The following is a 26,329-nucleotide window of genomic DNA, read 5'->3' on the forward strand; positions in this document are numbered from 1 at the left end:
CTTTTATTAAGATCTTAATCAAGATAAACTTTTAAGATTACCAGGATTCAGGTTTCTTTATTGATGAACACTCTTCAGTAGGGTCTATGAATTTTCAGAGATCCTTTCAGCTTCTTTTGCTTGATGCTCTTCATGGCCAGCAGCCTGCACCTGCAAGATCTCCAGCTGGATTTAGAGTTGTGTATTTAGAAAGGCTAGCAGGCCCATCATGGGTTAAAACCTGTTTAATTAGTAGCTTAGTAGTGGGTGGTTGGCTTCTTCTATGAAAGGTAGAGAGCATCCATAAAAAAATGGACAAATTCTGTCCCATACTTGAAGAACTATACTCGTCATGTATTTGAAAACGGTAATAGGCAATGTAGAGAGTTACTAAGGAAGAGAAGGCACAATATAGTCAGGGATTAGCATTATAGTCAGAAGGTCAAAACTAACATAAAAACTCAGGCTAACCCAGAGACATATAAATAGCTAATTGCTGTAACAACAACCCCAAACTATCAATGTCTTGAGACAATAAAAGTTTATTTTTCATTCGTGTTTAGTCTAATGTAGGCCCAGGGGAGGAGGGACTCTATTTTGCAGAGACGTTCAGTGACCCAAGTTTCTTCCATTGTGTGACCTTCCCATCTTTAAGGCTTCATTACCATTTGCATTTAGCTGATGGATGGCAGGAAAAAAACCAGATTGTGTGCCTCAACCTGGAGGTAACACACTTCACTTCTGCTCACATTTCATTGGCAAGAACTAGTCATTTGGCCCCCACCCAGATGCAAGGATGCTGGGAAGGAGAGGAGAATGTGAATGTTGGTGAGCACCTGCCCACTGTCACAGATCGGGAATCAGTGATAGCTGTACACTGGTGCTAAGATAGTTGGCGTGGCTTATCCCGGTGAGAATGGTTTGGCACCGTTTCAGGGAGTGCCAGAGGGAGAAAAGATTCGTTGGAGAGAATGCAGTTCCTAGCGGGTTCAGTGTCACGTATAAAGTCTTACAAGGATCAAGTAGATAAGCTGTGTGCTGGGGATAGGAAGCATGGTTCCTTGGGGAGTACAACCTGTATCAGCCATAATATAGTATGGAATGGGCGGAGTCAGCTCTCTGTGGTTGAGTTAGGAAGGCAAGGCAGGAGGCTGAGGGATCCTCAGAGGACTGTACGGATCATATCTGGAGCGTCAGTCAATATGGTGCACAGTGTCGGCACACTGGAAATATTGCTTAAATGAATTAATATCTTCTATCTTGAAAAAAAAAAAAAACTTTTTGCTCGACCCCATATTCTCCTCCAGTATTATCCATTTTTCGTCTTTCCAGCAAAACTCTTCAGAAGAGTTATTTGTACTCTCTCCGTCCACTTCCTCTCTTTGCATTCTTCCTTGGAACAACTCCAGACAGGCTTTCACCCCTAGCACTCCACAGAAATCTCTTTGTCAAGGTCACAGTGACTTTCACGTTGTCAAGTCCCTCCTTGTTGAAAGGTTTTCTTTACATGGCTTTTATGATGCCTGTGCTTCTGGTGTTTCTCTCACCTCACAGCTGCTTTTTCTCACCTGTTTGCAAGTTCCTTGTCCTCTTCCAACCTCTTAGTGTTCTGTGAGTCCCCTAGGGCTGTGACCTGGCCTGCCTCTCTTCATGTACATTTGTTTCCTAGTGATCTTATCCGGCCTTGTGACATTAGATACCATCTACTTGATATTGACCCCTGAATTTCTCTCACTTTTCCCCTGAATTTTAAATTCATATATCTAAATGCTTACTGAAAAATTTCACTTGGATGTCTAATAGACATCTCAGACTTAACATATCCAAAACTGAATTCTTTATTCCAGCCCTCTGACCCCCGTGGCCCCCCCAAAAAACTCCCTCCTTCTCCATTTTTCCTTGTTTCAGTAAATAGCTGCACTGTTCCTCCAGGTGCTCAGACCAGAAACCGTGGTATTGTGATATCCTTCTTGACTACTCCTTTCTCTCACATCTAATCTGTCAGCAAATCATATCTTTTATGCCTTTAATATATATTTAGAATCTTATCACTCTCACCAGCTTAACACTATTTCCCCAATCCATGCCACCATCATCTCTTGCCTAGATTATTCCAGAAGCCTCCTAACTGGTCTCTTTGTTTCCAGTCTTATCCACTACAGTCTATTCTCTCAGCTGCCAGGGTGGCCCTTTTAAAACAAAGTGACTTCTCAGTTTGAAACGCTCCAGTTGCTTCTCATGATACTTCACATAAAATCTAACGTCCTCACCACGGCCTACAAGGCCCTGTTTTTTTGTTTTTTGGTTTTTTTTTGTGTGTGAGGAAGATCAGCCCTGAGCTAACATCCATGCCAATCCTCCTCTTTTTGCTGAGGAGGAATGGCCCTGGGCTAACATCCGTGCCCATCTTCCTCCACTTTATATGGGACGCCGCCACAGCATGGCCTGACAAGTGGTGCATTGGTGCGTGCCCAGGATCTGAACCCCGGGCCGCCAGCAGCGGAGCACATGCACTTAACCCGGCTATGCCACCCGGCCCCCTACAAGGCCCTGTTTTATCTGGCTCCTGGTTACCTCTCTGACGTCATCTTCCGCCGCCTCACTTAAGTGCATCGATGTACTGGCCTTGCTGCATCTCAGCCATGACAAGCTCACTTCTGCCTCAGGGATTCTGTCCTTGCTATTTCCCCTGCCTGAAATACTCTTTGCTGAGATGACCTCAGACATGGAATTGAGAGCAGACTCTGGAGTCAGACTGCTTAGATTTGAATTTCTAGTTGTCTGACCTTGCCCAAGTTATTTAACCTTTTTCTGCCTCAGTTTCTACACCTGTAAAACGAGAATAATAGGAAGACCTACTTCATGAGTAATTGTGATGACAAAATGAGTTAATATATGTAGGGCAGTTAGAATAACACCTGCCCTGTAGTAAGCCCTGTGTGTTAACTGTGATGATGATTATTGCTTTATCAGGTCTCTACTTATATGTCACCTGCTCAGAGATGATTTAAATAGTGGTAAAGCCATCAGAATGAATAATGAATATGCAGCCTCCTAGGGGGATCTGCTTCCAAGAGGACAGCTTACTGTGATGTAGAGACAGCCCATGTACAGTAACTGTTTCTCTGCGAATGTCGCAGAAGTGCCTCTTCGTTTTAGGTACTAACCTGTATCCCACCCTACCCGCTTTGTTCCTTCCCTAGTCAGTCTCTCTTGTAGGACCCACTGCTGCCCAGTATTCTCTCTCCCAACTCCAGCTCATCGCAATTCAGGCTGGATCTTTGGAGACAGACAGTTGGGGGCCTAGGGGGGTAGACATTGGAAGAAGAGTTACCTCACCACCACACCCTCCCTTTCTATTGGCCTCAGCCTGGATTTCATAGGCAGCATCCATACTTCTCCATTGCCTCTCCTCACCTTTATCAGAATACTGGGGAAGATTTATTGACTCTGAATATTCTGTCCACCATTTATTACCTCTGTCTGGGTGTGAGTGCACGTGTTTTAACTTTCCCTTTAGAGAGAAAAGGAACAAAATGAAAAAAGGGACAGGGCAGAAGAGATTACCTTTTTTAACTTCCTGTCTGTTTTCATTGTTCCCATCAGCAAAATTTCTTTAAAGCATCTAGACTTTTGTGGTATCCTTCAGGGACAGGAGGATAGGGGAATATTATGGTGCTTGGCCATTTTCTGTGGAGAAATACCCTGGTCAGACATAGGCTATGGTGGAAATGGATAATGAGAGAGGGAACTCACTGGGGCTCTAGGCATGGGAAGGTTCGGAGAGGGAATGAATGAAGAAATACGCAACAGGGCCACTCAGGCTGAGAAATAGCTCCACGGTTCACAAATCGCACCAATCCCTCTGTACTTGCAACCCCGTGCACAGACTGTAGAAATCCTCACCAGTGGCTTGGAGCTGAAAGTAGGGTCCCTACTCCCAGTGCCAGTTGAGAGGAAGCATGGAGCCACTAAAAGCCCAGATCTCATGCTCCCAGCCACAGTGAGAAGAGGTATGTTCTTGGTATTTTAACATCATCTACAAACGTAGTAGACTTTTTGTATTATGACGTATTTCAGATACTTTATGAGAGGTAAGAAATGTTTGGAACTCAATCCTTCCAGAACTTCCCATATACATTCTGGTATGTTAAGTAAAAATATTAGTTACATTTCTTTTTTAGTTATACGTGATCTTTTTAAATACAGTCATGTGTCACTTAATGATAGGACACATTCTGAGAAATGCGATGTTAGGTGATTTCGTCTTTGTGTGAACATCGTAGAGTGTACTTACACAAATCTAGATGGTATAGCCTACTACACACCTAGGCTATGTCATATAGCCTATTGCTCCTAGGCTACAAACCTGTACAGCATGTTACTGTACTGAATACTATAGGCAATTGTAACACAATGGTATTTGTGTATCTAAACATAGAAAAGGTACAGTAAAAATACACTAGAAAAGATAAAAAATGGTACACACCTATATAGGGCATTTACCATGGATGGAGTTTGCAGGACTGGAAGTTGCTCTGGGTGAGTGACTGAGTGAGTGGTGAGTGAATATGAAGGCCTAGGACATTAGTGTACACGACTGTAGACTTTATAAACATTGTACACTTAGGCTACACTAAATTTTTAAAACTTTTTAACTCTTTCAAAAAGTTTTGAATAACACTTAGCTTAAAACAAACACACTGTACAAAAATATTCTTTTTTTATATTATCATTCTATAAGCTTTTTCTATTTAAATATTTTTTTTTTACATTTTTTTGTTAAAAACTAAGACACAAACACATCAGCCTAGGCCTACACAGGGTCAGGATCCTCACTATCACTGTCTTCCACCTCTACACCTTGTCCCATGGAAGGACTTCAGGGGCAGTAACGTGTGGAGCTGTCTGTCATCTCCTATGATAGCAGTGCCTTCTTCTGGAATACCTCCTGAAGGACCTGAAGGTTTGTTTACACCAGCATCACCACAGACACATGAGTGATATGTTGGACTATTTATAACGGCTACGACCTCACTAGATGATAGGAATTTTTCAGCTGCATTGTGGGACCACCATCTTTATATGCTGTCCGTCGTTGACTGAAACGTTATGTGGCACATGACTGTATGTGCTATAAAGTAGACTTTGAAATTCAAATTTGGTCTAATAGTGATTCACATTATAGCTTTGCGTGAAGCAGATGCACTTATTTCACTGGAAATTCTCTGAATTATTTAAACCGTAGTGAATTGAACTTTGGTAATCTGGAGGCAATGATAAAATAATTGAACCTCTAAATCTATTAAAGTGATTTTTGCTTATGTACAATTCTCTGTGTAACTGGTCAGAGTAAATTGACCTGGAATAGCTTTCATACTTTTTCTCTGATAAAACTAGAAACAAGGGCTATATGAAATAATTGGAACTATTGGTAAATATTCCTAGTAATACCCTGAACGCAGCCAAATTTCCACCTTAATCAGGGCAGAATAGGTTTTAGATATGAGTTAAGAGAATTGTTAGACTAGTTAGTGGATTAGTTTCCCTACTTCGTGTCTCATTTTTGTGAGAGTGATATTCAGGGTCAGTTGTAAAGTTCATGCTTGCTTTTCCAAATGGGGAGGTTTTTGTGTCATGGTCTACTGCTGCTCTACTCTGCTACCACTCCTGTAAACTAGAGAGGAAATACTTGTGGTATATACCTAATGAATGAAGTCTGCTTCTCGAATTCTTTCATGCTAGTCCCAGTTGTCACAATTGTTTGCCTCCGGGAGTGTGCAGTGTCCTGGAGGAGTGTGCTGACTTGTGTGCCCACTGGGGCACCCTCACCTGGGGCCTTGCACACTGGATGTAGGTGTGTAGGCTGTTCAGAGGTCTGTTTGGCGCCATTTATCTGTGATGAGCGAGATGTCGGTTCACAGTCCTGGCTGTCCCTAAAGATCCAGATAACTTCCTTGGTGATTTCAGGGCACCCTTCGTCATTTATAATGAATCAGTTCCTTTATTCCTTCATTTCAGGAGTTCCACAGGCAACTTTCCCAGCCTTTTGTTTTCGTTGTTGTTTTTGTGGATGGAGGGCATAGAAAGTTTCTCACAATGTCTGTGGGTAAATAGCCCCCGAGAGTAGAGAAGCTCAGCCTTTGCTACTCTCCTGGGATCACTCAAACCTTTGAGGTGTGGATAGGAAGGTTTCCTGGCCATTAGAACCCTACATTATCAGTATCTGAGTCTTTAAAGGAAAGACTGACATCTCCTTAAAGATGTCTGAAAGTTGTAGACATCTGGGTAACCCATAAAAGACATCCAGAAGTTTTAACAGTCTTCAAAGCTGCTAAGTTACAGAGCTCTAGTGTGAATTTATTAAAAACCTATGTCCTCATCATAGTAAACTTTCCTCCAAGAGTTGGCACTTCCTAGTTAATAGTGCTTAAGAGGATAGTTGATTAAATGGAATCTCAGTGCAGAGCAAACTTCAGCTTATGTTTGCATAGTGATTTACAAAAGGTAGACTACTTATAAGATTGGATATAATATATGCTTTTGTCCTTAGGTAGTGAAATGTAATTTTTAAAATACACTTGATTTTTAGAGCGGTTTTACGTTTACAGAAAAATTGAGAAGATAATACAGAGTTCTCATATACCCGCCATCCCATCCACACACAGTTTTCCATCATTAACATCTTATAGTAGTATGATACATGTGTTACAATTAATGAATCAATATTGATACATTATTGTTAACTAAAGTCTGTACTCCATTCAGATTTCGTTAGTGTTTACTTAATGTCCTTTCTCTGTTGGAGGATCCCATCCGATATACCACATTACATTCAGTTGTCATGTCTCCTTAGGCTCCTCTTGGCTGTGAGTTTCTCAGACTTTCCTTGTTTTTGATGACCTTGACAGTTTTGGCGGGTCTTCGCCAGGTATATTGTAGGTTGCTGCTCTTGGAATTTGTCTGATTTTCTCCTGATTAGACTAGAGTTATAGGATCGTACAGTAAGACTGTTTAGCCTTGTAAGAAACTGCCCAACTGTCAGCCAAAGTGGCTGTACCATTTTGCATTCCCACCAGCAATTTTTGAGATTTCTGTCACTTCACATACTTGTCAGTATTTGGTATAGTGAGTGTTTTGGACTTCAGTCATTCTGATAGGTATGCAGAGGTTGGGATGTAATGTTTCAAGTTGGTCATTTAGTCTTACTATCTTATTTTATTATATCTGACTGTAGAAACATTTCTCCTGATATTTCTCTTCAAATTAGCATAAGAAAAGAGTATGTGTGCTTTTTCCCATGTGAATAACTGTTACAGATGTTTAAATAGCATTTCACTTATTACATTAAAGTACAATTACCTGTTCTCTTTGCTTTCTTATTACTAATAGTTTATAAGCTACATACTATCGGTGTTAAGCTACATTCCATTGATGTTAATGTCTCACGCTTAATTGCTTTTGTTTAATTTTTTATTCTCATTTTCCATTCTTCAAAGTCATTTTTGCTTTTTTGTTTATTTGTGTTTCTTTGTTCATAAAGCTTTTTGTTTCTGTTACATTATGTAGTTTTGTACCAATGGCTAGAAGCAGATCGTCATGGCAAGAGCCAGGATGCTGCAAATACGACTTCAGGTAAAAATAAAAATAAAAGTTGAGGTGTTAGAAATCATTATTTTAATTCACCCCAAGCCCATCATAATTATTTCTTTATTCATTTTTGCTTGGGCAGAAAAATCGGTATTATTTGGTATTTCTGTTCTCTCATCTGCATCTTAATTTTCATAAAGACCTCATTTGCTTCAAGTCTTCAAAAAATTATTCACTAGTCTTTCAGCTGTCTTGGCAGATATGTCCTATTTTCTTAGGAGGAAAGGCTTAATTGCGGCTTAATAGGAGGTTACTTGGCAGTATTACTTGGAATTAAGTCTACATGTAGTTGTAGTGGGGGATAGTAATATTTGCACAAATTTATAATCCTTGTTCATTTCAGGATAATGTTTAAAAGGTGGATTTTAAGTTAAATAAAGACTGCTTATGTATAATTTTCATTTCCTTGGAATCCAAATTCTTAGACTGATTCATTTCTCCTGCTAAGTCCTAGCAGGAAATTCTAAGTTAGAGGTTTATAAAACATAGGTTCAAAATGAGATGAGTAGGTTGTTCCCCCATCTCACGTCTCCAAAAGGCATCTGGAAGGTTGTCTTCTTTGGCTGGTAGCAGCTGCATCTACTCATTCTAAATCCTTAACAGTGTTATCAGAATTTCTACATAGTTGGTTCTTCCTCCAGTTTCCTTCAAAGTGTTTGCCAAGACAGCTGTATATATGGCAATGATCTTGCCTATTGCCCCCGCTTTGGCAGTCTAATAAGAAGTGGTGGTGGTGGTGGTAGTTCTGTTTTTTCATTTGTGTTTCTGTTTCATGGATGTTTTGTTTCTGTGAAAATCTTTCTCTCCAGAAGTAGTTTTCCTTCTCTCTCTTCTGGTTGATTCATTGTGCCTCAAGAGGGTGTGGTGGTCCTTAGTTAACAGAACAATTATATTGAAAATGGCACTGTCATGACTTTTCTGATTTATCTCCTGTCCCATTAATAACTTGATTTATGAATGAACCTAATGTTACTATTTTAACCAAACTCAGGCAGGAATTCATTAAAAGGTAAGTGTTGCAAGGAGTTATATCCTGCTTTATGTAGTGTTTCTTCTGCCCCTGCAGTGTTTCGTATTTTATTTTACGTTTATGGATGATAAAAATAAGCATTTCTGGTATTTGAGGGTGCACTGACGAGAGAGAGCGTTTCTTGATGGCTATTATCTGAGGATATCTTGTTGCTGTGTCAATAGCGCAGTCAGCAGCATAGATCTTTAGAACCAGGAGGGAAGTTTTGTTTTGTTTTTTCTCTGACTTGAAGTGAAAAGTAACCTTTTTTTTTTTAAATGAAGTGAATAATCTAAAACTTCTTAATGTTTGCATGAGAATCTAGTATCAGCTTAAAGATATCATTTACCCTTTCTAAAATCAATCATCCTTGACTGTTTTTTTCAGACACATTGACACTTTCACATTTTTCCATTGACTTTTTGATGTTTACATACCTTAGAAGCATGATGCAAAAATTGATAAACTTTCCTTAGGGACACCTTTGACAGTTTTTCTTCTAGAAGTGGAAGCTCTCTATCTCTTAGAAGATGGAAATATGGGGTAGAAAGATAGAGAGATGAAGTGCTTGCCTGAATAAGTAAGAGGAGTCCAAAGGAAAATGATCATTAGCCAAGGGCTTAAATTAGAAACCGTAAATTATTTGCTGCAGCAGATCTGTTTAAATTATGTGCCTTTATTCAAAAAAGCTCCTCTATATTTTATATTGCCGTCTCCAATAAAATTTTAGAGTGTGACTTTTCCCTCCTTCTGTCATCTGTTAATTTTGCACTAAAAGGTGTTTTAGTCTTCATCTTTTCATATTTTTACCAAAAATGGAAACTGAGTCTAACTAGATGTCCAAGTATGACTCATGAATTGCTTTATGATATTTTTACGTGTACAAATACTGGTAAGTGGCATTTGTCTTTTGATATGACAGCTCATGTTTTGCACTGAATTAGAACTTAAAAAGTAGAAAAAACCCAGGAGATTTTTATGTAGGAGACAATGATATTGCTCCAAGGTCTTCTAATTCCCCAATCTCAGCTTTTTGACTTTGAGAATTTAAGATCCATCCACATTAAAATATTTTATGAAACTTAGTATTTGGGGGTAACAGGTCTAATGGGAGTTAATTTTTGGTCAAGGAGATAAAGAACTGAGCTGACAGCTGTTATTGAATTTTCTTATATTTAATAGTTAAAGTATAGCCTGCTTTTATCTTTCTAGAATTTTGGCAGGTGATGAATTTGGCTTGGAATAGCTTGTTTCTTTTCAGAGGTTAGTGTGTTTACTGTGTTCTGTCTGCTAAACTAGACAACTCAGTAATGATGTTTCTAATTCTGTTACTTGTAAAAACCTGGAAACGCGGTCACATTTATCAGAGATTTTTGTGGAAACTCAAGCAAAATTGCCCCCTTTGAGCACTGCAGCATTGAGTCTATCCATGTACAAAATTTCAGGATCCTAAAAAGTATGATTAGCTTAATTCAAGATGTTTCTTCAGTGAATTAAATGTTTCCAAATAGATTTTTTTATCACCACATAGTGAAATGAGGACAACAATTAGGTTACAGCAAGGACTGTTTTAGCATATCTTGATTTTTAGTATCAGTGTCTAGCCAGGATTTTAAAATTCAGATTCTGAAGTTTTAAGTGCAGATCTCTTATTAACATTTCCTTTTCAGTTGTCCATTGAGAACTTTACAACTCAGACTGTTAGAGGTAGAAATTGAATCAGATTTCAACATTATCAGTCAGTATATCCACAAAATAAAAATGACTATGACATGCTTTTGAAAAAAATTCAGATATTAACTAATTATTAATTATTTGTTGTAGGTGAAAATTTTGACCAGAGTCCTTTGAGAAGAACATTCAAATCCAAAGTTCTGGCCCACTATCCTCAGAATATAGAATGGAACCCTTTTGATCAAGATGCAGTGAACATGGTAGGTATTTTTCTTTTCCTCTTTAGCCTGCTTTTTATTTTATTAAGATGACACTAGTGACTATATTTTGAATGTCTACATTATTTCATTTAATTTAACCCTTTAAATAAACAATTCTGTAAGATAATCTTATCCTCATTTTGCAGATGTGGAAAATGAAGCTCAGAGAAGTTAAGGAACTTGCCTAGGGTCCCCAAGGCTAATAAGTGTACACAACAGACCCTCAAAGCCCGTTTTCTTTTCCTACTTTTAAGCTGTGCTGTGAGTGTGTATTAATTAATACTTAGATGCGTTGATAAGCAGTGATATTACTTTGTTTGCCTGGAGAGGAGCCTGATAGAAGGAGCATGGTTATGGTTTTCATATTTCAAGGAATGTTGTATGATGGGCCTGTAACTTATCATATTTGCAAGTAAAGAGGGAAAGGACCTTCAATGTGTCATTTAGACATTAGTAGGAATTTGTTTATAAGGAATTTGAATTAATGTAATGAGTTACCAATGGTGATTATGAGTCCCTTTGGAGACTCTTAGAAATATAGTAGGTCATAGTTTTCAGATCATTTAGGTAGGGTCCTACTTAGAAGCCTGGATAATATTTTGGATCTCCATGAACTTTGTGATTATAAAAATCAGGGAGCCCCAAAGTGAGCAAATCAGAGATCAGGCACCATAGGCACAAAATGATTAAATGTGAACAGAGACACTGAAAGGTGTAGTTCTTTTTGAGTATTTTAAAGGTATAGCTGAAAGACCCCTGTATGAGGTAATCCCATGAGGGAAGGAAATTAATTTTTAGTAGATGCCTGCCAGTTACTTCATGTATGTTACTTCACATACATGCTTACATGTGCCCAGTGAGGATTCTTATTCATATTTTGCAGGGGTTAGGTTACTTGCCCAGAGTTAGGCAGGGAGTCTCAGAGATTAAATCCAGATAATTGTTACTCTCTAGCTCACTTTTTTCCCACCTTGCATGCTGCCTCCCTTAAAGAAAAACTATGTAACTTAGTTTTGACCTGCACCAAAATGATATGGGTCACATTGGACCCTTTGTGGTATTTGTGTATCACAGTAAACCCTTTCCAGTCCGGGCTTGCTCCAAGGAGGCAGTGGCATGGTACTTTTTCTAAGGACAAATGCCTAAGGCACTTGGCACTTTGACTTTGAATTTTTGCAGAGCGCAGTATAGTTATTTCTCTAAACTGTTACCCAATATCAAAATAATGGGAGATGCCATTTTGCTGGAAGTTAATGCTGTGGGGCCTAGCCTAATCTTTGGTGAAGACAGCACTAGAGATATTAAGTAGAACACAACTGTTAGTTATATTTATGAGACTTGGAGGGGCACAGACAAGCTTCTGACTAAAATAGTCAACAAACAGCAGTGATAAAAAATAATTTTATCAGCTGCTTATGCCAGCAGATTAATGGAAGGATATTAAAGAAAGAGTGTCTAAATGAAGCAATGGAAAAATGGATAAGAATGTAAATAGATTATAACCCTACATCTTCCTAACTTAGTAAGATATTTCAAAGTATAAGTTATTCTGTGAGAAATCAGAATGGTGTCCAAAACTAGGTTCTTACTACATTATGAATCCACAGTCATTTGGAACAAAATGCCACACTTGATGTGTTTTCTTTCTTTTAATCATTTGAATGGATTAATAGTGAGATATCTGTGATGGCTTTTGCCTCTCTCTGCAAAACGTTCATCTTTAAAGTAATTATCAGATTCCTTGATCTGTCTTTGATATTTTCTTTACCCCTGGCCTCTGAGGTTATTTTATGTAAGCAGTGAAAGTGTCCCTCTGAAGAATAAAACATAGGCTTGTGTTTTGATGGTTAAGCACCACACAGCATTTTGTTTATTACTGCAAATCAAAAAGGATTTGCTGGCACTCCTTTAAAATCTGAAAAGCATCCCATTAAACTAGTCTGCATTTGGGTCACAGATTTACTGCCCTTAATTTCCTCTTTGATTTATTAGTAAGTTCATTTGTATGAAGCTATAATTTATTCCCACCTAAAGGTATAAAGCTTTGTTCTTGCTGTTAGCAAAATCCCACTCCAGCGAGTCCTCGCCTTCTGTAGTATCAGTCATTCCTCTAACAACCCAAGTGGTGCTTTGAATAAGAGTCATTAATTTCACACAGAAATTAAGTACCCCAAAGCATTGAACTTTGTTATGTAAAATTCCATGTATATGAGTGCAGTGCAAATGTAATAGAAAGTAGATATAAGTGACAGGCAAAATTGTTTCTGAATTAATTGCTTTTTGTGTCTCTTTTGGTTGCTGATTCAGAAATTTTTATGGAAAGAGAAAAAACAGAAGTATCATAAAACAGAGAGAACAATACAACAATCATTTACCTACCACCCAGAACTAACACATGTCAACATTGACAAATTTGCTTCAGATCCATACCTTTCTCTTAAATGAAACACAGCATTGCAAGCAGAGATGAAGTTTCACTGCCTGTCCCCCCCTTTTCAGATCTCTTGGAGATAATCTGCTTATTGGCATTTATAACTGTTTATGTAATGATCTAGTAGATAGATCTTACCCTTATGAATGGAGTAAACCCAGGAATTGTTAGGAAGAAAATATGGTCAGTACCTTTTTAAGCAAGTTACATGAAATATAAAGATTCTATTTTGTATTTATGCCCTAAATGAAACATCTGATATATGATATTTCAGGTAGTAAAATAGTAATAACTATTATAAAGCTCTTTATAATCTATAAAGCTCTAAGTTTACAGTTTACTATTTACTTTGATCACAAAGAAGGGTGGAGTGGAATGATGAGCAAAGATTAAAGGGTAAAAGGTTGGCTGAAAAAAACCTATTCACATGCCTGTCTTGCAAGAGTCAAAGGAAAAAGGGCATTATGTACTTTTTACAGACTCAGCAAGTACTTGAATTTGAAATGGATAACTCTTAGTTACATTAATAGGTTTGACATTAAAAAGAAAGTAAGCCCTCATTTTGACCCAAGTTTAAGTTCACGTCTCACAAGAAAATCATGGAAATGGGGCTCTAATCCAGCCATTACTGGGGAAGCCCACTTGTTTTCTTAACATCGCAGTTAGAGCATTTCACTGGCAGCTGAAACTCAGTATGTCCAAACCTGAATTCACAATCTTCTCACCAACCTTGGTCGGTGAATGGGACAAACCATCTACCTAGCTGCCTAAACCAAAAATCTAGCATCATCCTTGCAAGTTCTCACTTTCTCACCCTCTCCTGTAGACAGTCAGTTGTCCGGCTGCTTCTCTGTCTCTACGTACCAACCTCACTCCAGAACACCAAGCTCTCTTACCTGGACTCCTGCAGTAACTGTCTAACTGGCTTCCTACTCCTTCCTGCTTCACACTTTAGCTTCCGCTTACACTGTCACTTCTCTCTGAAAGGCTCTTCCACTTCTTGTTTACCCTTCAGATTTCATTTTAAACATGATTTTCTCAGAGAAGCCATCCTTGACCACCACCTTCCACCATCCTTCCAACATTCAGTCAGGTCCCCTTAGGTTCTCTTAGCGCCTTGTACCTTTTTGTAGCACTATCGCAATTGCAATTAATTAATTATGCAGCTAGTTGTCAGCTCTGTGTCTCCTGCTATAACATAAGCACCATTAGGACAGGAACATTCTCTTATTCATTGTTGTATCCTTAGCTTTGCACATAGTAGAGGTTCAGATCTGTGAATAAATGAAGGAATATTTGCTTGCTTACAATAATTCCCTTCCCTGTCCCTGTCTATTCAGGTGTCACCTCCACTGCAAAGCCATCTCTTAAGCAGGAGTGAGGTGCTCTCTCATCTCTATTCCTATAGCATCTTGAACACACTCCCCAGCAGCACTGATCACATTGTTTTGTAACCGTTGGTTTATACGTTTGTCTTTTCTATTAGACTGTGAGCTCCCTGAAGTAAGGGATTATTTTCATATTTGTCTTTTGAGTTACCAAGATCTAATGCAATATGTGACATAAAATAAATGTTTATTAAAAGAAGAAAGGAGAAAGATAGAGATGGAAGGAGGGGCAAACTGACCAACTCTTTGAGAGTTTTCTGAAAAATTTCTGCTTTATTTGTGTAATAAGAGAAGGGGCATGGGAGTCAGAACTGTAGAAAATGGAAAAAGGAATCATTAAAATTCTAGCTGAACTGCCTGAAAGAGTCCAGAGAGATAATACGGACATTTGGTCACTCAAACCAGGAGAGAAACACAGCACGTGAGCCCACTTTGGCTTAACTAATCTGATTACCAGTGGTGATCTGGTCAACAATGACAACTCTAAATTTTTAGTTGTTCTGTTGTGGGAGAGTAGGGTGGGGAGGGGATATTGCTAGTGAACAGCAATCTTAGGGGATAACAAGAGGTTGTTGAATGCCATGGTGAGCAAATCTTGATTTATATCATCTCAGGTTTTCTGAAAAATATACCTGACAATTCATACAACGATTCTCACTTTTAAAAATGAAAAAAGCAATAGCATTTTCCAATTCATGGTTTCCAGGTTAGAAATATAATTTTTACTTTTTTTGATTTGTAGGAAGAGAATTTAAGAATCTTACATCTGTTATCTGTAGCATAGAAAGTCATTCTTCAATTTGAGCAGAACTTTTGGCAAGCTTTCCCTGTAAATGTTAGAATGCGTGCTCAAGATAGCTACAAACCAGTAAGGGAATATTTGGCAGCTGTTCAAAACCAGTTCGAGCTGTAATTTTGTGGTTTATGATGTCAGGAAAGCCTATCAATTAAATTAAATCTGTATGTTGACTTTGGAGGTCACTATGTTTCTGAATTGTCTACTTGATGTAAAAAGAGAAGTACAGACTGAATCAAGAGATGAGGTAAATCTGATCCTGTACTCCCAACTGTTGTTTTTGTTTGTTTTCTTGTTCATCATTTATTCATCGAATACTTATGTACCATGCACTATGCTAAACAAGTTTGAGCTTAGCTTAGAGCAAGAGTAATTCAAATCATCCTTCCTACAATTTTTATTGACTACAGTAAATGTGTCACATGAGTTTTCATTCATACTATCAGCAGAGGATCTCACTGACTTGTTATGATGTGAGCAGCCTTAATGTGAAGGCATAAGTATGAAAAGATCCTGCCGTGGCCTTTCCTTATAAACTTATTCCTAAGATTAGGAATAAGCAATTTTTTCCTCTAGCAAATCCGGGTATTCTTGTGTTTACCTAAGTCTATATTTTATTCTACCCAAATATACACAGTAATTTAATTCTTGGCAACATATATGAAAATAAGTAAAGCTCCCTTGGTTCTTTCCAATTCTCATATTCAGTGAGATGAAATATAAAGACATTTCCAGTGGTATACTAATGCTGAACTTCACAGTTTTTGCTTTTTATCCTTATCAATAATCACCATTTAGTATGGCCCCAAATACTATATTGTTTTATGTGTGGTACTCTTGACTGTTTAAGCTTATTACCCAGTCCTTGAGTGGTTTGCAATCTAGAGATCAAACAAAATTAGAGAAACTAGTAATGTGTGTCAATATACAGTGTACATATGTATAAGGTGGTGCAACATTTTAATTGCTTCCTTCAATAAAGACTTTTTAGAGGAGAGGTGACATGTTAATGGCGTTTATAGGATGAAAACACTATTTTTTATGGAAAGGTAAAGGAAGGCCTCTTTAAGGTGTTATTTATGTGCAGGCTTACAGGAAGTAAAGGAGTGTTTCCGTTATCTCTTGCTGCATAACAAACCATCCCAATACTACTTAAGTGGCTTAAAACGTGGGTTGGCAGGTTTTTTCCACAAAAGGCCAGATAGTAAATAGTTGAGGCATTGTGGGCCATAGAGTTTCTGTCACAGTTAGTCAACTCTGCTGTAGAAGTGCAAAAACAGCCATAGACAATGCTTACATGGATGAGCGTGATTGTGTTCCAATAAAATTTTGTTTACAAAAACAAGTGGCAGATTGAGTTTGACCTAAGGGCTGTAGTTTGTTGCCTCTTGATTTAAAACAACACAATCATTATTTTGCTTACAAATCTGCAGTTTGAGTAGAGTTTGGCAGGGCAGCCCCTCTCTGCTGTACTGGAAGTCAGTTGGGGTGATTTGAAGGCTGGGGACTGGGAATCATCTGAGGCTCATTCACTCACAGGTGTGTCTCCTGGGCTAGGAACATAGCTGGGGCTCCCTCTCTCTCTATGCAGTCTCTCCATGTGGTCTCTCTAGCATGACAGCTTCGAGTTAGCCCAACTTCTTATATGTTAGATCAGGGCTCCAGGGTACGTGACCAGAGAGAGAAAGGTGGAAGCTGTATTGCGTTTTTTAGTCTTGCCTCAAAAGTCACTCAGTGTCACTTGCCACCTCCATTGCATTTTACTTGACTAGAGGGGGGTGGGCAAAACCATGGCCCTCAGGCAAATCCAGCTGACTGCTTATTTTATAAATAAAGTTTTATTGGAACAAAGTCATGCCCATTCCTTTTATGTTGTCAGTGGCTGCTTTCACGCTACAGTGGTAGAGTTTAGTAGTTGTGACAAAGACTGTATGGCCTGCAGAGCCTAAAATATTTATTATCTGGCTCTTTACAGAGCCAGAACAAGTTTGTGAGTCCCTGGTTTTGGCACTTTCAGCAGCCCAGCCAGGCTCTTGATGGGAGAATGGCAAGGTTCTGGAAGAGCATGTGGAACCAGAAATTTTTTTGGAATCATTTTTAGAAAACACAGTTCTTCACAGGGAATGAACCAGGTGGATACCTAGGGGAAGATCGTTCTAACCAGAGGGAACAGCATATTTTGTCAAGAGCCTGCTAGGTGTGTTCACAGAACAGCAATGTGGCCAGTGTTGAGGAGCAGAGAAGGTGAGCTAGAGGGTACTGGGAGATGAAGGCCGAGAAGTTGCTGGGACCAGGTCTTTGTAGGGCCTTATGTGTGAGGATTTTGGCTTTCAGTGAGACGAGAGACCACTGGAGGGTTTTGAGAAGAGTGACAAGATCTAACATTTTTTAAGGATCATTGTGGCTACTATGTGGGACAAGGGCAAAAGCAGGGAGACTGGTTAGCAAGATATTAAATAGTCATCTAGGCAGAAGAAGAATGTGGCTTAGATTAGAATAGTAAGAGTAAAGATAGAAGTAATTCCTTTCTGAGTGTGTATATATATATATTTGTGTGTGTGTGTGGAAGATTAGCCCCGAGCTAACATCTGTTGCCAATCCTTCTCCTTTTGCTGAGGAAGATTGGCCCTGGGCTAACATCCATGCCCATCTTCCTCTACTTTATATGTGGGACGCCTGCCACAGCATGGCTTGATAAGCAGTGTGTAGGTCCATGCCCGGGATCTGAACCAGCGAACCCTCAGCCGAACCCTGAGCCGCAGAAGTGGACTATGCTAATTTAACCACTACACTACCGGGCCGGCCCATCTGAATATATTTTTGAAAATAGAACTGATGCTATTTGTTGATGGATTGGATAATGGGATGAGAAAGAAAGAGAGAAGTCAAAGATGACTCCAAGGCCCTGAGGCGTTCCTGCTGCCTCCTTGGAACCCCTTTGAAAACCACTGCTCTTCAATGCAGAAAGGTTGATGTGCTCAGAGGCACATCTGATTCTGTCTCCCCTCTGCTAAAAACCCCTCAGAGGCTTCCCATTGTCCTTCTCAGACTTCTAACATGACTCACCAAGGCCCTTCCTGACCCAGCCGCTAATTATTTGTCTTGCATTCTCTCGTCTCCGCCCACCTTGCATTCTGTTCCCCACGGGTTTCACTTCTTCAAACCCTCATGTATCCTCTCTCTCTTGTCATCTTCTCACTAAGCCATACTCATCTTCAAGTTTTGGCCTGCCTTCATTTTTTTTCTGGTAGCTCCCTCTTTTTTCATTTATGTCCTGCTGCTGTTTTTCCATAGCAGCCTATATTTACCCTATTTTAGCATTTCCCATACTTTATGATTTTTTTTTTTTTTGGTGAGGAGGACTAGCCCTGAGCTAACATCCGATGCCAATCCTCCCCTTTTTTTTCTTGAGGAAGAGTGGCCCTGAGCTAACATCCGTGCCCATCTTCCTCTACTTTATATTGGGATGCTGCCGCAGGGTGGCCTACCAAGTGACGCATCAGTGCGCGCCGAGGATCTGAACCTGGGAACCCCGGGCCGCCGCAGCAGAGCGCATGCACTTAACCGCTTGTGCCACCGGGCCGGCCCCCACTGTATGATTTTTTAATCCTCTGTCATCCTTGCTGGACTGGGTGCTCCAGAGGAGCAAAGACCGTGTCTGTCTTTCTCACCGTGGTATCACCATCGCGGGGCCCAGCTCATCAAGGCACTTAATAAATGTTTGCTGACAGTTTGAATGAAGGACATATAACTTTTAAGGTGAATTGTGTTTTCTTGGTAATGTGAGAATTTGGGAGAACTTCTAAATTTTACACCAGATCGATTATTAAATCTGAAAAAAAAAGTGCAATGTAATAATGCGTGGTAGATTATTTCTATGCAGAAAGCATGTTGTTATACAAAAGTAGAAAGGAATATATAAAAATTAATAATTATTACGTTAGGATAGTTGAATTACAAGTTCTGTTTCCCTTAGTATATTTCACATTTTCTTTAATTTGTTTTATTTATTTCATTTGAAATGTTTTGAAGGATCAATTCTAATTTCTTAGGCATAGTATCTCAAATATAGCATACTGTTCAAAATAGCGAAAATGATACTGTTTTTATGATTCTTTTTTTCCGTTTATCAAATGAGCCTTCACCTATTTCCCTATGCCTCTGACACATTATCATCATTCCTCCAAAAATAGTACTTAAATATTAAATCTTTGTGAAGTGTCCTTGCTTATTTTGTCTTCACGTCACTCGTGTAGCGTTTGTTGTAGGTCAAGAACCTGAGGCGGAGTTACATGACTTACTGAAGGTCACAAGCCTGGATAGAGGTTCACAAACATTTTTTCCTGGTTTGAAGTTACTTATGTACTGCATTCTGATGCTTTTTCCCCCTTCCTCCACAGTTGTGCATGCCTAAAGGGCTATCTTTCAGAACACAAACTGACAATAAAGACCCGCAGTTCCACTCATTTATAATTACCCGGGAAGATGGTTCTCGCACCTACGGTTTTGTTCTCACTTTCTATGAAGAAGTTACGAGTAAACAGATCTGCACAGCCATGCAGACGCTCTACCAGATGCACAACGCAGAGCATTACAGCAGCGTGTACGCCTCGTCCTCCTGCAGCATGGACTCGCTGGCAAGCAGCATTGACGAGGCAGATACAACTTCCCTTTTGAAACTCCAGCGCTACAACTCCTATGACATCAGCAGAGACACCCTGTATGTTTCAAAAAGTATATGTTTGATCACACCGCTGCCTTTCATGCAGGCCTGCAAGAAATTCCTCATCCAGCTTCACAAGGCGGTTACCTCACAGCAGCCACCCCCCTTGCCCCTCGAGAGCTACATCCACAATATTCTCTATGAGGTACCCCTTCCACCTCCAGGGAGATCACTGAAATTTTATGGTGTTTATGAACCCGTCATCTGCCAGAGGCCTGGGCCCAACGAACTCCCTCTCTCTGATTACCCTCTTCGAGAGGCCTTCGAGCTCCTGGGATTGGAGAATCTGGTGCAGGTGTTCACCTGTGTTCTTCTCGAGATGCAGATCCTTCTCTACTCACAAGGTAGGTCTTCTCGAGAGTTTTAAGTCTCCCTCAAACCAGTACTTATGCTACCAACTACTGTATTTCCATGGGGTATATTATTAGAACCAAATAATTAAAGGTCAGAAGTCTTTTTTTGTGTAAAAGGAACAGGTTTAGGTAAGACCAGAGCTGAGGAGTTATTTCTCTTTAGAGTGGCAGTGGCTGTAGAGGAAAACAGGAAGGAATATGTAAGCATTAACTTGGCTGACTTGAGTGTATTTATTTTTTAATGGAAATAACCCCTTTTTTTCCTGATAATACATAATAATCATAAAAGAAACATATTTCCTTTTCATAATGAAAGTGAGAAAATCATGTTACTACCAGAACATGTAGACTTCTCATTTTTGACAGATTAGTAAAAGTTCACATCAAAATTCAGCTGAGGGGCCGGCCTGGTGGTGTAGTGGCTAAGTGTGCACGCTCCACTTTGGCCCGGGATTTGCAGGTTCAGATCCCAGTGCGCACTGACGCGCTGCTTGTCAAGCCGTGCTGTGGCAGCGTCCCACATAAAATAGAGGAAGGTGGGCATGGATGTTAGCACAGGGCCAATCTTTCTCAGCAAAAAGAGGAGGATTGGCATCGGATGTTAGCTCAGGGCTAATCTTCCTGAAAAAAAAAAAAAAAAACTCAGCTGACGTTGGAAGGGGATAAATGAAGTTGTTGACTCTGCAGCTTCCTAAGGCAATCAACGTTGGACCTTAGCCTGCAGGTGATTTCACGTGGTAAGAGAATCGGTGCAGGCGAGAAACAGACACCGCTCTCCTCCATCTAACAGTTCCACCAAAATTAGGGAGATTTTTATTTTGTTTTGTTTTGTTTATAATCCCAGAAGGAAGTTATCTTCATGATATATTTTATTCAAAGTTCTCCCAACACATACTTAAGAAACTAACAAAATTTGGGTTTTATTTTACCAGTGGCTTTATGATGACTAATGTTGAGGCCTAGACCAGAGTACTGGTTTCAATCTGAATATGAATTTGCAGAGGAAATAGAGATGTTGTGTCTTACTGGGGATAGTGAATTGAAGGAAAATATAAAATGGTACCTGTGCGGGGGCTGGCCCTGTGGCTTAGCGGTTAAGTGCGCGCGCTCCGCTATTGGTGACCCGGGTTCGGATCCCAGGCACACACTGATGCACCGCTTCTCCGGCCATGCTGAGGCTGCGTCCCACATACAGCAACTAGAAGGATGTGCAACTATGACATACAACTATCTATTAGGGCCTGGGGGAGAAAAAGGAGGAGGATTGGCAATAGATGTTAGCTCAGGGCCGGTCTTCCTCAGCAAAAAGAGGAGGATTGGCACGGATGTTAGCTCAGGGCTGATCTCCCTCACAAACAAAAAAAATAAAATAAAAATAAAATAAAATGATACCTGTGCATTGATGGGTCCTTTGAAAAATGTAGCACAAATATTTGGCTTAGCATTTTGCTAACTTGTATTTAGGCTGGCAGAATTACAGTGCAATTTCCTGACTGCTGCTGTCAAGCTTATTTTACCACTTTCCTTTTTTTCTTTTCTATTTTAAATTATAAGTGAGGCTGAGCCAAGTAGGCTATATTTGTACTTCCCCATCTTGTGTGTGTGTTGACACTATTTGTGTGTTGACAGTCCTTCACGAGGTTGTATTTTCTTCAGTTTATCCTACATAATGTTCTCTGATAATGTGTTCCAGTGTCTCAATTTTGTTGTCAGGAAGTTCTTCGCTAATGGGCAATCTAATAAATTCTTTCCTTTTCCCCTGTTCTTACTTTTTTCTTAGTGCTCCTCGTTACCTGCAGGTTGCCCTTTTGTATCTGAAAGATTTAACTTTAAGTAATTATCTCTTGGTTAAGATGTGATGCTCTCACCACTGCGACCCAGGTTCGTTTTCCGGTCAGGGAACTGCACCCCCCATCTGTTGGTTGTCATTCTGTGGCAGCTGCATGTGGCTGTGATGCTGAAAGCTATGCCACCAGTATTTCGAATACCAGCAGGGTCACCCATGGTGCAGAGGTGTCAGCAGAGCTTCCAGACTAAGACAGACTAGGAAGAAGGACCTCACCCACTTCCAAAAAAATTGGCCATGAAAACCCCATAAATAGCCCCGGAAGGTGAGAGGGTGGTGCAGAAAGACCGGGCAGGGTTCAGCGCTGCTGCACACAGGGTCACTAGGAGTCAGAATCGATTTGATGGCACTAGCCAAAAAAAAAACAATGCTCTCTTCCTTTTTATTTCTTCCTTTCTTTTTTTCCCTGAAAGGGATAGGGATTGGAGAGTTGGTAGAAGGGGCGGGGGCTTGGAGCTTAATACCCTCAGGTATATTAGCTCATTAGGAAAAAGAATTTTAGATTTTAGATTTACAAAAGATCTTCAAGGTCATTTAGTTCCGTTTCCTAATGTTCTACCTAGAGAAGCAGTTTGGGCTAGAAAGAATATTGGTTTTTCAAGTTGTAACAATCCTGAGTTCAAATCTCTGCTCTGTCAGTGACTAACTGTAACCATGGACAAGTTACACAATCTTCCTGAGTGTCAGTCAGTTTACCTTTATGGGGATAACAGGTTTGTTGGTTTCTTTCACTCTTATTATGAAGGTTAAATAAGAAAACCTGTACAAAATATTTCGGGCAGAACTGGCTGACTGAATGATAACCAGTGTTGTAGTAATAATTCTTAATTTTATTAGTCCTACATAATCCTCAATAAATTATGTGTATCTTAAGTTGTGAGGGCCAACATATTACTGCATTTAAAGTATAACTTTGTTAAATAGTCAAGGCATTTGATTCTGGGTTGAGAACCTAATAAATGTTGTCTTATACTGAAAGTCATGGTTTTTTTTAGAAAAAACTTTCCATTATCACACTTCCTATTTTAAATAGCACTGTACGTCTCACTGCTTACGATCTGTCCTGAGCTCTCTTTCTGCTGTTTGATTAACTCATCCCATCTGGTTTATGGAGTCTGTTGAAAGTTATAGTTGATTAATATCTGCCTGTTTATTTCAGTTTCAAAGGAAGAAAAATGAGTATTCATGAGCATGTTTTTGTACTCAAATGAGTATTTTTTGGTAACTTGGTCCTATGTCGGCAACAAGAGTGAATTCTGTGATTATAGAACTGTATATGCATATATATTTTTAAAGTGTCATGCAAAAAAGATTCTCATGCAGTAATTTTGTAACCATCACTGAAATCATTCTGCGTTAGGAATTGTACTATAAAAATGCCTTGTACGTTTTGGGTTTTTTCCCCTACGTTTAATCTTCTCAACAATGAGTTAGTACTGTTATCTGTGTTTCATTAAGGAAGAAATTGAGCCTCAGGGAAGCTAAGTAACCTGCCCAACATCACACAGCTGTTAGGTGACGTGGTGGAGCTAAGAATGGGGCTCAGATCTGTCTTTCTCCAGAGCACTTAATCACCATGTTAACTGTATTGGGCACTGCACTTAACCTTTCCTTATCTCTCAATATTTATTTTTAAATTATAAACTCACTCTGCAGGTCTATTGTAAAGGTACCATGCTAAATAATTATAGAGTGTAAAATGAAAGCTCTGTGTAAATGCAAATTCTAACATTGACAATGTCTCTCCCATTAGAGAAAGACATTTCATTTAAATGAATGAAATAAAAGAGTCATTATGTTGATTTGTGTTCTGGTGCCCTCCTTCATTCTTCCTGACTGTGTTAAGGGGTTTTTAATAACGTCTGCTACTTCATTTCTTGTTCACTGATAAAGCTATGCCGTAAAATTTAAAAACATTGCAAGTGCTGAACAATTACCATGAAAACCCAAAATGAATCAAAGTAGGTGGATTTCAGTGATGAAGATGTCCTTCTAGACTGATTTGAAATTCTGGTCCACCGCCCATTTAAACAGATTCCATCTGTTATTTAGAAAGCATGTACATCACAGTCACTTTGCAGTGGTAACTAGCTAGAAATTTTAAGTAGAGAACGCACCCAGGAGATAAAGGCTCTTTTCTAGGACCCATATCAGAAAAGAGCACTTTCTTCTGTAGCTTGGGAATACCTGGGGCAAGACAGTGGGAAGATTGGGGTATGATCCTCTTTTCAAAGGAATAGTGGAGGAATAAAATATAGGGGAATTTAAACACCACTGTGTGCCTTTTGATACCAATAATTAAAGTCTCAGGAACATTTTTGGGCCTTGCTTATTACTTCCTTTGACTCTTCACAATGGAAATAAGCAGTTGCCACAGCCCACTCTGCACTGCCTGCCTGTGTGCCTTCACAGTACTCCCCCACTCCCTCTGGTAAATTGTGCATGGATTAACCTTGTCAGAAAGTAGAAGCTACGTAACGTTTTCTTGAAAAAGTTGGAAGCCTTCTAATCACAAACTGCTAGTCATGCTCAACTGAACATCATAGCTTATTGGTTATGGAGTTTATAAATCATAAAAGCAAACTTGATATTTTGATGGCAGAAAGTGGTTCTCATGACCTGTATCCTAAAAGCAGTAGAATTTGACCTGCTATGACCAATATTTTTATACTATTAGCTTTATTTTGTGACAAACAGAATATTAAGACATTTTTCCAAATGATTTTTTGTTTTATATTCAAGAACCTAATCCTTTGTCAATTATACGTGTAGCACATATCTCCTTCCAATTTGTGGTTCTTAATTTTCTTTTAGGGGTCTTTAGATGAATTAAGATACTCTTAATATTCATGAATTCCAGTTTACCAATCTTTTAACTTGTGACTCACCTTATCTGTTCTTTTTAAGAAATCTTCTAAGATCATAACAATAGTCTACATTTTTTTCTAAATGTTTTGAAGTTACATTTAGCATTTTAGGCCTTAGTCTGTAAGAAATTGATTTTTGTTTATCTTGTAAGGAAGAGATCAAATTTAATATTTTAGAAATATCTGTAACTAGTTATCCTAGTACTAGTTATTGAATAGACCATTCTTCCTCCCTCTGATCTACAGTACCACTTCTGTCATATATAAGTTCCTATATATGAAGGTGTATTTCTCGGCTTTCAGTTTATTCTGCCAATCTTTCTGTCCCTGTACTAAATCACGCTGTTGTAATTACTGTAGCTTTCAAGTAAGCTTGGAATCTGATAGACAGTTCTCTTATTGGAATTGCATTGAATCCAATTTTGGGACAATTTTAAAATATTGAGTCTCTCCCATGAAAATGATATCTCTCTCCATTTATGTGTCTTCTTTGATGTCTCCTAGTAAAATTTTATAATAGTAAAGTAGATAATAATGTGCAAATAATGACAGTTTTGTTTCTTCTATTCCATTTTTGTTACCTTTATTTCTTTTTCTTGCCTTATAATCCTTATTAGCCTCTCCGGTACGGTATAGAATGGAATTGATAGTAGCAAGCATCCTTCTCTCTTTCCCGATTTTAAAAAGAATGTTTTTATTGTTTCACTACTATGTATAGCATTTGCTGTAGTGTTTTTGGTAAATAACCTTGTACCGGGTTAAAGAAATTTTCTTTTATTCCTAGTTTGTTCCAAGTTTTTGAAAATCATGGATGTATGTTGTATTTTATTGAACGCTCTTTCTTTTTTTTTTTTTAAAGATTTTATTTATTTATTTTTTTCCCCTTAAAGCCCCAGTAGGTAGTTGTATGTCATAGCTGCACATCCTTCTAGTTGCTGTATGTGGGACGCGGCCTCAGCGTGGCCGGAGAAGCGGTGAGTCGGTGCGCACCCGGGATGCGAACCCGGGCCGCCAGCAGCGGAGCGCGCGCACTTAACCGCTAGGCCACGGGGCCAGCCCTTGAACGCTCTTTCTTCATCAAGTAAGGTGAACATGTTTTTCTCCTTGTAATCATTTAGTAAGGTGAAAAATCTACATTCCACCCTTATATTCATGAGATAAGCTTGACTTCGTCATGATGTATTATTACCTTTATAATATATAGCTTGATTTATTTTGCTAATATTTTGATTAGAATTTTAACATCTGTGTCTTTTAATGACTTGGCTACTAATTTTCATTTCTTGTACTGTCTTGCCTGGTTTTTGATATTAAGGTTATTCTAGCTTCAGAGAATAAGTTGGAAAGTATTCC

At 39.1% G+C, this 26,329-nt stretch overlaps 1 protein-coding gene across 3 annotated transcripts in view; it reads left to right on the forward strand.

The window, feature by feature from the left end:
- Positions 1 to 26,329, forward strand: part of DENND5B (DENN domain containing 5B) — a 190,847-nt gene that overhangs the window by 71,691 nt on the left and 92,827 nt on the right. For 2 of the 3 annotated variants that reach the window (XM_058558549.1, XM_058558547.1), the window contains exons 2-4: positions 7,549 to 7,614; positions 10,463 to 10,572; positions 19,588 to 20,254. In XM_058558549.1, the coding sequence (XP_058414532.1) occupies positions 7,549 to 7,614; positions 10,463 to 10,572; positions 19,588 to 20,254 (843 nt within the window). The remainder of the gene's footprint in view (positions 1 to 7,548; positions 7,615 to 10,462; positions 10,573 to 19,587; positions 20,255 to 26,329) is intronic. The other variant, XM_058558548.1, reaches the window with a different exon arrangement.

This window comes from Diceros bicornis, chromosome 17 (assembly GCF_020826845.1).
Source record: "Diceros bicornis minor isolate mBicDic1 chromosome 17, mDicBic1.mat.cur, whole genome shotgun sequence".
Classification (NCBI taxonomy): domain Eukaryota; kingdom Metazoa; phylum Chordata; class Mammalia; order Perissodactyla; family Rhinocerotidae; genus Diceros; species Diceros bicornis.